Below are 14,606 nucleotides of genomic sequence, written 5' to 3'. Positions count from 1 at the left end.
TTGTAACGGGTGTTTGTGCGCGGTGGCGGTCTTTAGCATCTGGTAGAGAGCCCTGGGCTGGAAAGCCAATGTCTGAGATGCTGAAATAAATTATGCTGTTATGCTGCTGCCTTTAGCTGCAATAACCTTTGAACAAACTCTGCAGTGGACTGTGGTTTATTCCAGGTCTGACTCTGGAAAACCAAACCAGTCCCAAACAGTGGCAGAGACTGAGCCTTTTTTGGGCGCCTGAACTACGGAAGCCCAGAGGGAGTTAATGAGAAAACCCATTTTCTTTCAAAAGAAATGGTCTTAAACAACAGAGTCGAATTAATCGATAAAACAGTTTGTACAATAACTTCTTCATACTTTGCATAGTTAGATTGTGAATAAAGAGACCTCAACATTTAGTGTTGCTGCCCCACAATGCATCAGTCTGTGATGTCACTAATGAAGCTCTAACACAGAAAATTGTTCAAAATACCCTGTAGGTTCTATGTTGCTTTTGATTTTATAAAAAAAAATCTCAGAATCCTCACTGATGAGTGTGTTTTAAATGGTGGTATCCGAGCAATGATTGAGGTTTGGAGTAGTAGAAGGAAAAGGCAAGCAATGATGATGAAAAGAGTGAAAGAAAATGTGATGAAGGAATGCAAATAAAAATGGAAATAACTGCTGAAATAAAACTACTAATTCAGAAAAGAAAAATAAATACAACAAAAGCAGAAGAGATCTCGGGAGAACTTCAAGATCGTTAACAGAAGGAAAAAGTGACAATTTAGAGAAATGGGAGCAGGAAAAGATGAGAGAAAATACTGATTAAAAAAGACGAAAGCTGTAGTTAGAAGAGATAAAGGGAAGATTATCAAATTATAAAGAAAATGAGACAGGCTGCAATGTGTGGAAAGGAAAGAAGGAGCGTCGGAGGGAGACGAAGGGTGAGAGCGTGGAGGAAGAGTGCTAAAAATAGAGAGGTGAGGAAGAAGAGAGCACGTTGAAGGAGGGGGATAGCTCGGAGGAAGACTGAATAATATGCAGAGAAGATGAAGAAATTAAAGAATAAAAGGGAGGAGCAGCCTCAAAGACAAAACAGATAGATAATTAGATAAAACAAAGCAGAGGACAGAAGACATCTTAACAAAGATCAACTTTGGCAAAAAACTGCAATTACTGAACAAATATGTGTTCATAAAGATGTTAAAAAGTCTCCAGAATCAGTTAATTCATGGAAATCTACGACAAAGTGAAAACATTTGTCTTTGTTGGTGAAAAAGACTTTTCTGTAAAACATAAAATGTGTTTTATCCGTCTGGCTGCAAATCTGCTCTTTTTAAATCACTGATGCAGCACGAGGCTGAATTATTGTTTAAATATGATAATTATTTCATGTTGTTTATTGTAAATATACAACTTAAGTCATTACGGCCTAAATTATGTATATTTTTTACACGACTGAGTACTCAGGTCACCCATTTCTTTAACAGACATAACTTTTAATAACCTTTAACTGAGATTTTGGTTGGTGAAAGCAAATCATTTCGAGGCGAAGATCCTTGACTGATTTAATTTCTGCATCATGTCCTGCCTCCTGTGCACTTCAGACCAGACTGTTCATGCTTTTCCCTGAAAATCATCAGTGTTCATGTAGGAATAAACTTTAAGACAAGTTTCTAAGACACATCTAAGATGCCGCCTCATCAAACCTCGCTTCAGAGGACAGTTTTTTTGTTTTTGTGGTGAAATTTCACGGATTGGTTCTGAATATCCTTGTTTTCTCAAACATCATAGAAAATGCAGATAGAGGATGGACTGATGTTAGAGCACAATACATCTAAATGAAGTGAATCAGTGCTAAGTTGTGTCTCTCATATGAGCTACAAGCTACTTAACAGCTATGTCAGTTTTACAACTGTCGCCTGGAGGGTGTAACTGAAGGTGGGATCTGGGCTTTATTAGAACTGCATCATCACGTGTTTTCCAGCCTAAGAAGAATGTGATCCAACCTACCCAGGAAGCATCCTTGACTTTGAGAAGCACCTGCAGTTTAACCTGGGTATCTGCTGTGTAATTTAATGCAGGAAACACCAACATAATGAAGCTATTCCTCCAGTCATACCAAAAACACTCCAGCTCTATATAGAGATATAGATGGTTACTCTATTGATTCCACAGGGAAATAGTTTAGCGGTGTAGCTTAAAGCTAGCAGCAGATGCTAGTAAACGATGCTTTCTCATCAACATTAATGGACTAAGCCGGAGATGTACACAGCGTAACTCGTAGTAATGCATGTGTACCGTTAATTACTGTGTTTAAACATTTTATATATATTAACCTCATTAAACAATTGCACTTGGAAACCTACATCTTTATCAGAAACATGCCGATTATGTAATGTTAACTGCTGGTAGATGGAAGATGCATGCTCCTCAGTACAGCTGACAGCAGAAGATTTCCACCAGGAGCTGGCTTCATCCGTCCAGCAGGCTGGATGTGAGGGGGCGGGGCTTAGCAGAGGAGGTGGAGTCAACTAAAGGAGTGATGTATTTTTTAAATGAAAATCAGAACGGCTCGTTAAATGAGGAATTTTCAAACAAAGGAGAACTAAAAAAATACCAGGGTTGCGTCCTCGGAGACCCTGATATATGCTCCCAGCAACAGGAAGAAGGGATTTTTACTGAATACGTCACCTTTAAGGCCAAATCCAGATTCTAAAAGCACATTTAACTCAGTCCTCAGGTGAACATAGAGTGAACCCTCCTGCACACAGTGTTGAACTCTTTTAGCCCACCAGTTACTCTTCATTGTGCACTTTGTCGGTGTTTCTTCAGATGATGCTGCACAGGTTAATTCAGAGTAATCAGGTGCGAGCTCCTGCTCATTATCTCACCTGCTCAGGTGTTGTTGACGTGCATGTATAATTAGCTGGTGGATTCCTCGTTAACGGTGAAGATGATAACATGGTGTTACAGCTTTACCTGTCCTCAGTGCTCCCTCTGACACCGTGGCTTTGACTGTACATAATTATATCTGTCACTATTTTTCAGTGTGTTTCACGAACATGTTGTTGATGGTAATTTATTGTTCATGTAATCAAATATTGCCATGTGCTCTGCATTTGCCCATCGGCACATTTAGTGTTAATTAGGCTGCAGGAGAACAGTGTGGATGGAGATGAGAGAGAAAAATGTGGAAAGTTGTTGACAGACAATCAACTTCTCACTTTCAGAGGAGATGGAGAGAGTGGTGCAAATAGTAGGATGAGAAGCGCCGGTGGCAAACGGCTGCGGATATGCAGCCAAGCAGAGCCTGTTTGGTGTCATTAGCAAGTTTTTTGTGTGTGTGGAAGGATATTAATATGATTTGTCATCTCAACTTCTGAACATATGAATCAGTGTTTACTAACGAGTGTGCAGCACTGTCTGTAGGGACCAGCTCAGCCAAAGTCTACATGTTGGATCAGAGCATTTTAAATGACTGCTCTCTTAGTGTTTCTTCATTATATTAACAATAATAATTCAGTTTTTAATGAGTGATGCTGTGATGTTGAACAGTCTTCATACATTTTTAAATGTTTTTATCTCATAATTCAACCTGGCACGAGAGAAAAATCGATGTATTCGTGGTAATAAGATGTGAGCTTTAACGGTAAGCCATGGTGTTTTAAAGCTATATGAACAGTAAGAACAAAAGTTAAGCTTCTAACTAAATCCAGTGCAAGGAGTACTTGTTACTGGAAGAAAACAGCATGATCGCATCAAACCTGTTTGGCCTCTTCACATCGGCTCCCAGTCGATTACAGGATTCAGTTTAAAATGTGCTGAGCCCACTGAGTTGTTGTCCCTCCTTGTAACTGATTATTTCAGAAAAGGATAAAAAAAAAGGGAAAAAATATAAGAAAACCAAGTGGAAATGTGTTCAAAATCACTACAAGTTGTGGAATTCAAGGTGTCGCCATGCAGTGATGTCATCAGTGATGTCACCACATGCAAATTAGGTGATTAAACGTACTACCTTGATAAACTTTGTGTCACACTGAATGTTTTTCTCCTTTACAGCTCTCACCATTTTTAAGCTGCAGCCTTTAAAAAAAGCTAAACAAAGGGTTAAATTCAGTATATTTCTGGCCTGAATACGCAACCTGGTTGGACTCCACCAGCCTGTTCTGCATCAGATTTCCTGCAGTTTGAAATGCCAGGAAATGTTTCACTGGACATAAAATGAATGTTTACCCTCCAGAGAGCAGGACGAGTTATGTTGAAATGTGGGAAAATGATGACGCTCGAAATACAAATAGATGAAACTTTCATGGGGACTTTAAGGCCGCCATGATGCATCCAGACAGTAGTTCTTGGACATTTCTTCTTACTTCATGTCTGACTAATTGTTTTTTCTGCTGGTGTGAACGGGCTTCAGTGAAGGACCTTTTAAACCTGTCAAACAGCTGTAACATCTGAGGGAGAGGTGACCCCTGTGGGAGTCGAACCACCAACCGTGGCAGTGATAATTCCTTACTTTGGTCTCCGGAGAGATGCTGTTACCTCAGCTGCTGACTGCAGCAGTGTGACACGTCTGAAGGCCACGCACACACATCATCATCCTGCACAAAAAGCAGAAGACGCACATCCTAAAACACATCCCCTGCCCACCAACACCTCCAGTGTGCATCCTCACACCTGAAGCAGGAACGCACAGCGTTTACATCCGATCACACACAAACACCATTACTGGAGGATTTTTTATCTTCACAAACACACATTTCTTAGTCTATAGTTCCAAGGAATCTGAATGAAAATACTCTCTCCAAGGCTTGGTGGTGAGTTGAAGTTACCTTGAAAGTCAGAGCTCAGACTGGATGTTGTTCAGTTTAACAAGTTGGATGACGAGTCGGGTTTCCTCATTGACCAGGTCCTGCTAAAAATAACAGTTGATTAACAATGCATCATCATGTGGTATTCAGATGTGTGTGACAGATATCATGTTGGACTTTGAAGTCTGGGTTGATGTTGTTGTTTTCTTTCTTTCTTAAGCCACTTAACTCTGACCTGTGAACCATTCAAGAACAAAAAATGCTCCTAACTCAAGGGATGAACCAGTGTTGTGTCGACACATAACAGACAACTTAGCAAAGAAGCCGTTTTAAACTGGATCTTTAGGCACTTTGTTACCAGCAGCCTGTCACAAAGACAGATCATTTGTTCCCATTTCTTTAGTTGCATCTATGAAAAACAGCAAAGAAAACACAGTTTGACAGACAGAAAATAGGATTTCTGCAGCAACAAGGTGATTCCCAAAGAGCTATTAGCTGAAAACTTGGCATATCTCAGCATGGTGTGCAGTGTGTCCTTAAAACATTTGAGGAAACTGGACAAGTGGAGGACAAAAGAAGAAGTGTCAGGCCTAAAAAACTATCTACAGCAGATGAACAGGATCTGAAAGTGATGTCCTTAAGAAAGAGGAAAAAATCCAGCAAAGACTTGACACAGGAGCTGAGAGATGCATCTGGACCTTCAGCTGATCCATCTACTGTTGGCCCAAGCCTCATCAGAAATGGTCTCCATGGAAGGGTGGCTGTCAAGAAGCCGTTCTTAAGGAAGGGAAACAGGGAGAAAAGGCTGAGCTGTGCCAAATGACACAAGAAGTGGACTGAAAATCAGTGGCAACAGGTCTTATGGAGGGATGAATCCTCCCCAGAGCCCAGACCGCAACATTATTGAAGCAGTGTGGGATCATCTGACAGAGAACGGAACAAAAGGCAGCCCACATCCAAAGAAGAGCTTTGGGATGTCCTTCAAGAAGCCTGGAGAACTATTCCTGAAGACTCCTTAAAGAAATGACAGAAAGCTTGTCTCAGAGGGTTCAGGCTGTGTTGGAGAATAAAGGAGCTCAGAGCAGATATTCACTTTAAAGCTAATTTCTATAAATTACTGCAACTACATTCTGTGTATATATATATATATATATATATTTATATATAGATATTTTTTATAGATATTTTGATGTATATATGTATTTCATTGTTCTTGATAAAGAAAGTCTGTTCACATGTGAAACAAGTGTCGCATTAAGCAAAACTAAATTCTGGATGAAATAAATGCAGCTCTGACTGTCAAACAGTTAAAGCAACAAGAACATTTCACATCCTATCGTGTTAAAAACAAATGTTTTTTCTTCATGAAAATCAATAATTTATACATTCAATGATGTGGTCGGTAGGTTTCTGTTTGAAAAAGAGATTCCTACACTTTGGTTTATCATTAGGGATGGATGGAAATCGTGTGATTTGTCAGTGTATGCTGCACAAACTAATGAAATGATGTAATCAATGTAATTGATTATTGCTGCTACCTTGAATGCATCCAAACAAGCTTTGGTGAATAAATCATTTTTGCTGTGTTTAAAACAGAATGCAAAAGACACAAATATCAGTTTTCTGTCAGTTTGTGATGTGTGGGTGTATTTGTGTCATTACTGTGTAAATGAGTGTGTGTTTGGAGGAAGCGACTGGAAGTAAATGTGGCGTCCATGTTGGAGGGTGGAGTTCGTGCACACACACAAACAAAAAACACGCAGAAATGGCGGCACAGAAAGCTCCGAGCAGCAATCTGTGGTGTCAACAACATGCTACCTTCATTATCATCTCCCTCCCTCCATCTCTTCCTCCTCCTCTTCCTCTCCCTCTCACCCCACACCTTCCTCCCAGCAGCCTGCTGAACAGCTGAGGTGTCAAAGCTAAACGAGGAGGAGGATGATGGTGGGAGGGTGGTGGGCTGCTGGTGGAGGATAACTGCAGGGTTTGGTTCCCACCAGTGTCACATGAACGCTCAAACACAAACAACTCCACTAAGCTGCAGTTTTGTTGTCTGTTAGCTGATTGATTTTTTTTTATCTAAAGTGAAAAACTTTCCTGTTTATTTATATTTTTCCACCTTCACACACTGACACGACTAAATGTTCAGTCACTTTTCATTAAGCCTCACCTGGTTTCACATACAGTGGCCCAGAAGTGCAAAACTAAATTAAAAAAATACAGAACACAAATTGTAGTGAGTTTCTTTTGCATTTTTAAAACATCTTCACATGCAGAATGACTGTTTAACACATTGCTAACTGTGTTTTAAAGAGCTTATGCTACCTTAGAGAAAATTCAACTTCTCTTTGATTCAATCTCCCGTGCTGAGCTGCACGAGGCGACTGTGGGAAGAAAAAACTACCTTTAACAGGAAGAAACCTCCATCAGAACCAGAACCAGGGATGGCGGCCATCTGCCTCGACCAGCTGGGGACAACAAACACCAGGCCAGGGATACCTGCTGTAAGAGAGAAACACAAGTTAATGACAACAATGATGTCATGTGTACATGGAGAGTAAAGAGAGCAGAGGGAGGAGAGGTGCATCATGGGAGCTCCCCCAGCAGTCTGGGCCTATAGCAGCAGAACTATGGGATGTTTCAGGGTCACCTGAGCCATCCCTAATATGATGGAGCTCGGTTATTACCATCCCCACTTGTCTTCATATTCATCTGTATGGTTCGTTTCAGGAGACTGATGAAAGTCAACAGAAACTTCTGTTAAAATGACAGAAAAAAGAGAAATGTACCTACATAAACAGAGACAACATGATGAGATGAAGGCAGCAGCAGGTTTTAGATGTCGGATTAACATTTACTGGTACTCAAACTCAAGGTCAACTTAACTGTAGAGATTCAAAATTACTTTAAATTTTGGAAATGTGATTGATGGTGGCTTCCAGCAGTCAGAGAGATTGAACGCAGGCTCACAGGTGAAAGTTTAGCACATGCCAAAGTAAATCAGGAGAACAGACGTGCGTGATGTGCAGCGTGGACTGGCAGAGCCGCTGACGATGAAGGACAATTTGAAATGTTTTGACTTTCAGAAATACACTTCAGGTGTTACGCTTCTTCACTTCCTTCTGCTGAGTGTGTGTGTGTTTGTTGTACAGGTCGGTGTGTTTGGAGGTTGCGGTGCATGACGGATTAGCCCTGAGGCTCCGCAGGTGTTTGAGACGTGAAACAGAAGGAGGGAGTTAAAGAGAAAGAGCAGAAAGATGGACAGGTAGAAAAACAGACACTGCGGGAATGCAAATCTAAGTTAAACACAACACAGTTGTTACTGGTGGATTCAGGGTGGATTCATACGATGGAGTGTTCATGAAAATGGAGGTTATGACAGTTGACCAAAATAACATATGAATGGACCCCTAGTGGCTTGTAGTGGAATAGATTTAAGCCCCGCCCCCTTCATCAGGAAATGTGTCTCAGTCTTATCAACAATAAATGTGCCCATAAACTGATGTGAACTTAAAGTGTTTAAATGGTGACTGACAGCTGTTCTGAATAAAGCTGAAGAGGATTCACCTTTCCCCGTTTCAAGCCAATAAACGAGCTGTTCTGTAATAAATCGGACTAACAGATATTTTCCTGAATTGTTCTTAATTGCACATTTTAACATCTGTGACACTAAACTGATAAAGAAGCACATGACAACATTTTAAACATCATGCCAATAAAGCCGCTTTCATTCATATATTTTTCTGTTTCATTTGTCAGAAACTGGGTCTAACAACCATGTCAGCTCACCCAAAGCATTTCCAGACTGTCGCTCTGCTCTAATAAAATCCTGATTTTAAAGCTGCAGCCTCATCTCACAAAATCCCCATTCAGGTAACTCAAAGACAACGTCAGTGCAGTGAATTCAGCTGCTCTTACGTGCACCATGGTCTCCCACAGAGGAAGTTAGAAGCAGCAGAGTGACGGATGGAAATTTGAAATAATTAGTTAACAGAAATGTAGACTAAAGACACCGATAACCTGTGGCCTTCCAGTTACAGGATGCTGTGTCTCATCTCCATCATCTGCTGCTAATTACTGCAGCAACAGACGGTCGGCTCTCCCACACCTATCAGACAGCTCGCTGGCAGCGACATGTGACGAGGCAGATAATTTTGGAAAGTCAGCCTGAGCAAAATTTTCACAGTTTGTCTCCTCATGTTCTGATTCTTTGGCTCTGACTTTAAACTGACCGCTTGTGCTCAGTCAAACAGTCGCTGATGAGCAATAAAATCAAACAACTGTCAAGGTGTGACAGAGAAAAGTTGTCTTTTGGTTACGGTGAATGATGAATCTCCACCCGATACATTTCTGAGTACTTGGTTGTTGGCTGTGTTGCAAATCAAAGGGTTTCAGCAGTCAACAGGATGGACGTAACTGTAATAAATATAAGAGAACGGCTGTAAGTAGTCGAGTGGAATCACGAGAGACAATCTGAACCCAAGCTCTACCTTTAGATTAAGTTGTCATGACTGGTTGTGCACATGGCTGCCTGAACAACACCATGTCACTTCATCTAGCAAAAAGTCTCCAAAAATCACTCTGATTTTATTCTAAGTTGTGAAAAAGAGCCACACAATGAACATCAGAACTGCCTTGTTTAAGTTACTCTGACTATGTACCATCACAACCAGTAAATGACAACATTAAAGCCATTCTAGTAAGGGTGTGTAGCAGGACTGCAGCAAATGATTATTTAGGTAATTGAGTCTTCTATCGATTATTTCATCGATTAATTGAGTAATCTGATATTAAATACTTTTGCAATAAGACAGGTGTCTTAAAATTATTTCCATGTTGGTCTGAAACAGAACTGAGGTGCTGACGGTGGCTTCACCTCTGACTCAGAGAAGATAACGACAAGCTTTTGATAACAGGGATGAACACGCTGCTGTTGTAATGTCGTGTATTTCCTCTTAGTCGTGATTCGGTGAACTTCTGGAGCATATAAACATGTTTTACTACGGTAATCAACCACAGCTTCAATCTCCTCTGATTTACAGCCTACACAGAGTGGAGGGAGATATGATCCCGATCAGACTCTTTTCATGAATTTAAGCCTGCATATCGACAGCTTCAGCGACAGGAAATAGGACGGATGAAGAGAGCTAATCAGTTACTTACTGAAGGCTACAATGAAGCCAACTCTGCATCCTGCTTTTTCTCTGAGCTCAAACTGATATTTATTCTTGTCTCTTTGCTGCATCTGCCAAGGATGCCCCCCCCCCAAACTTCATTAATATAGACAGCAGTGGCTGCACATCTACCCAACTTTATGTGACGGTGACTGTATCGTCCTATCTAGTTGAGGTTCAAAGTTGTGAACTGCAGACGTTAACCGGACGAGCCCTCCACCAGCTCTGATTACTTATCACGTAGAGCTTCCCGCTCACAGTGATGTCATCAGGGCTTGGCGATGACATCACACCTGTTTTTCTGTGTTTCAGACTGAAGGGAAGGAGATAGAAAAATCTGAACCTCTGCTACTCAGTCTTCAGTCAGACTTCCAGAGGAAGCGTTGTCAGTCTCCTCCCGCCTGTGCTGCCCATTGCCGTCTAAACAAACACACAGATCAGAGCAGCAGATGACCCCTTCTCTGAGTCCTGCTCTGCATCCCCTTCCTCTCCACTGAACACAGGATCATTTGAAGGAAAAGCATATGTAAGCGCATCTGCTGAGTGACTCCAGGAGAACCGCGGACGTTTCAAGTCGCTGAGGACTGGTTTTAAACTGAGCGGCCATCTGTTAGCCTCATCTCTGAGTTTTTCTTGGCACCAGAGGGCGCAGCCGGTGGTGTATGGAGGGGCAGAGGAGTTGGCCCTTTCCTCGACACGCCAACACAAAAGGCTCTAAAGAAAAGAAAAGGGCAAGACTCGTCCAACCAGCCCCACTGAGACCATGGTGAACCCCTAAGGGGACAAGATCTCTGCAGAAACACGAGATTAAAGCCGTGATGAGACATTTAAGGGATATGTGGCCTAAAACAGGGCAGGATTTTATGATTTCAGTTCAGTTCAGTTCAATTCATAGATTAGAAAAAAGCTGTGAAAGCTTTTGTTTGGAGGAACAAAAAGCCTCAAAATGACTTAAAATCTCATGTCTGAACTCTGTGTCACATGTTTCTGTGTCTGTAATCTGTTTTTATGGCTTACTTGTGATAAACTAAAAAAGAAGAAGAAAGAATGTAAAGTTTATAACTGGTATGAGCTGATCTTGTCAGAAAACATTAAACCTTTTTAATTGTTCAAACTCTGGATTTTGAACTTTACGCTGTTGTGTCTGATCACTGCAGCTGATCACATGACTGATTAATGGATTTATAAACTAATAGGAAACAACAAGGTGTTCATTAAGATAAGAACAAGCAGAACAAAAGTGAGATAATACAGTTTCTGGGTCTTCTACAAGCATAACTTTGTTTTCCTGTTGATTCTTGGCAAAAGGACAACAAGAGAGCGGCTACATGTTCCATAATAAGAGTGAGCAGAGCTTTGGACTTTGGAAGAACAATAAATGACTGTAAAATGATAAAAGATATTCCTCCTCATGGGTGTGCATGAACAGGCAGAGCAAATTCAACATCAGAGAGACAAAAAACATTTCTGTCTGAGGGAATATAAAGTTTTTTGGTTCTTTCTCAACAATCGACTCAAACTCTGGTGAGTACAGCTGATAACTTTTACTTTGAGCTTCTATTTGTACTGACCTTTCAGATTAGACAGACGATTTTATTCATCCCCGAAGGACGATTAGATCGTCATAGCAGTCTGGTATATTTAAAATAATTAGGGTATATATTAATAAAAACACAGAATGGGACAAAAAAATACTATGAATGTGTAACTAGAATGTGCAAAATCTTAGAATATTGTATAAATATTAGAGCTGGGCACATTAACGCGTTATTTTTGTGTTATCTAATGAATTCTTTATCGCCGACAATTATTTCTCTCCCATAAACGCAGTTTTTACTATTTATTATTTTTATTGTAAACGTCTGTTGCTTACCGGCTTTTATTTTGATAGGGTCCAGCGTGGGCGAGCCTAGTATGTAGCTTCCTGCTGCGGCGCTCACAGGAAACAATCAGAAAAGAAAAGAGTGGCGGATGAAGCAGGCGAAACGAACATGGAGAATGTTACAGAACTTTTACATGTCCATTTTCATTTCAAAGTTCTTCCAGATGGCAGAGCCAAAGTTATCTGTAAGCACTGCGACGTTGAATTGTCTTATCACCGGAGTACTTCGATTATATGACTGTATGGTTCCAATAAAAGTGCGTTATAGGCTACTTTTCAATTCATTATTGGATTTTGTTTATAACAATGCGATTAATCGTGATTAATCACAGGAAATCATGCGATTAATGCGATTAATGAATCTGATACTTGCCCAGCCATAATGAATATGATATATAATATCAATATGGTTATATTAGCATACATGATATGAAGTAAATGTTCCAGTATTTGAGTAACAGAACCTGAGAGTTAAAAAAGTGAAATAAACTTGTTTCTCTTCACTCTTGGACTCTCGTTCTCAGAGTGCCGACATGTCTGCTGGCAGCGGTCATCGATCTGATAACCAGTTTCTGTGCTCCATCTGTCTGGATGTGTTCACGGATCCAGTCACCATACCGTGTGGACACAACTTCTGCAAACACTGCATCACAGAACACTGGGATGTTAATGTCAGCAGTAGCTGTCCCCTATGTATGGAAGATTTTTATAGAAGGCCTCTGTTGCGGGTGAACACCTTCATCCGTGAGATGGTTGCTGAGTTCAGACGTGAAGCTCAGCAGAGAGCGAGCAGCAGCAGCTCAGAGCAACAAGCTGCCAAACCAGGAGAAGTTCCCTGTGACGTCTGCACTGGAACCAAACTGAAGGCCCTGAAGTCCTGCCTGGTGTGTTTGGCCTCCTACTGTGAGACTCATCTAAAGCCTCATCTGACAGCTTTATGCCTGAAAAGACATCAGCTGATGGAGCCTGTGGAGAACCTGGAGGACAGGATGTGTACGCAGCACTATAAACCTCTGGAGCTGTTCTGTAAGACCGACCAGACATGCGTCTGCCTGCTCTGCTCTGTTGTAGACCACAGAACCCATGAGGTTGTTCCTCTGAGAGAAGAATACGAAGGAAGGAAGGCAGAGCTTATGGAAACAGAGGCTGAAATAAAGCAGATGATGCTGAAAAGACGACTGAAGATTCAGGAAATGAAAGACTCGGTGAAGATCAGTAAAAATGCTGCAGACAGAGAGAAAGCAGAAGGTGTTCAGGTCCTCACTGCTCTGAAGGAGTCTGTTGAGAGAGGCCTGAACGAGTTCATAAAGGAGATCGAAGACAAACAGGAAACTACAGAGAAACAGGCTGAAGACTTCATCAAAGATCTGGAGCAGGAAATCTCTGAGCTGAAGAAGAGGAGCGCGGAGGTAAAGCAGTGCTCACGCTCTGAAGACCACCTCCACCTCCTCAGAAGCTTCTCATCCCTGAAAGCTGCTCCACTCGCCAAGGACTGGACAGAGGTCAGCGTCCGTCCACCATCGTATGAAGGGACTGTGGCGAGGGCTGTGGCTCAGTTGCAGGAGACGCTCAGTGAAAAGATGAAGAAGCTGCTCGCCGAGGTTGAGCTGAGGAGGGCCCAGCAGTATGCAGTGGATGTTACTCTGAATCCTCGAACAGCACATGACGACCTCGTCCTGTCCGATGGCGGAAAGCGAGTGCAACATAAAGAAAACCGGGATCTTAAAAAGAACATAAAGAAATTTTACCATGATATCTTTGTGTTAGGAAATCAGAGCTTCTCTTCAGGCAGGTTTTATTTCGAGGTTGAGGTGAAAGGAAATACTTACTGGGCCTTAGGGCTGGTTAAAGAGTCGGTCGACAGGAAGGGACTAATTGAAATGAGTCCTCAGGATGGTTGCTGGATCTTATGGTTGAGAAAAAGAAACAGCGCGCTCGCTTCACCTTCAGACGCTCGGTCCGACCCTGAGAAGGTGGGGGTGTTTCTGGATCATCAGAAGGGTCTGATCTCTTTTTATGACGTAGATGCTGCGGCTCTGATCCGCTCCTTTACTGGCTGCCGCTTCCCTGAGAAACTTTATCCGGTTTTCAGTCTCTATGGTGATGATTGTGGGTCTCTGAGCATCTGTCCTGTCAATCAAACCGTTTGATCTCTTTCATAATGGGGCATCTCATACAGTGAATCCAGTTGTGGACCCATGGGTTGAAGAGTGAGTCCTCAGTTCAGCTCCAGCTGCACATCATCCCTGTCAAACACCCAGAAATACTTAAAAATGGGACATTTTTTGCTCCAGCTGCACATCATCCCTGTCAAACACCCAGAAATACTTAAAAATGGGAAATTTTTTGCCATTCCAGTGGCAATGTTCAGTGTTTTTACTGATTATGTCATTGTTATATCAAATCCTCTTTATTGTTGCCAACAACTGATTCATGGAGCTCTTCACTCTGATGGATGACAAACTTTGTTAAAACCGACCTGTATCATGTAAAAAAAAGACTTTTACTGTCACATCATGTGATCTAATATCTGAAAACTGCCTGCGAGCGTCAGTGAGACAAATCTACAAGATGTCCAACGATTTCTGATGATTCTTCCTGTTTGTTAAAAACTTTGTTGAAGATTCTGAATAAATCAGTTTTTCTACTAAAAAAACAGAGAAATAAAAGAATGGTTACAAACAGGTTTGTGTTGCCTCGTGTCTCAGAGAAAAGCTATTTTAGTCAATATCTAATAAATGAATATGTCTATGAAACCATAAA

The 14,606-nt window shown here is 41.4% G+C and overlaps 1 protein-coding gene across 1 annotated transcript; it reads left to right on the top strand.

The window, feature by feature from the left end:
* The first annotated feature begins 12,369 nt into the window (after positions 1-12,369).
* Positions 12,370-13,993, top strand: LOC140318588 (E3 ubiquitin-protein ligase TRIM39-like). The gene has a single exon (XM_072396406.1). It carries the CDS (start codon positions 12,377-12,379, stop codon positions 13,991-13,993), a length of 1,617 nt encoding a protein of 538 aa, XP_072252507.1. The 5' UTR covers positions 12,370-12,376.
* Positions 13,994-14,606: the final 613 nt, after the last annotated feature.

Source organism: Leuresthes tenuis, unplaced genomic scaffold (genome assembly GCF_036924035.1).
Source record: "Leuresthes tenuis unplaced genomic scaffold, fLeuTen1.0.hap1 SCAF_11, whole genome shotgun sequence".
NCBI lineage: Eukaryota > Metazoa > Chordata > Actinopteri > Atheriniformes > Atherinopsidae > Leuresthes > Leuresthes tenuis.
Note: the sequence above shows the minus strand (reverse complement) of the source record. Positions and strands in the feature narration are given on the sequence as shown.

Excerpts from the sequence above, each read along its gene's own strand:
- LOC140318588 (XM_072396406.1), top strand. The coding sequence starts at position 12,377 with ATGTCTGCTGGCAGCGGTCATCGATCTGATAACCAGTTTCTGTGCTCC.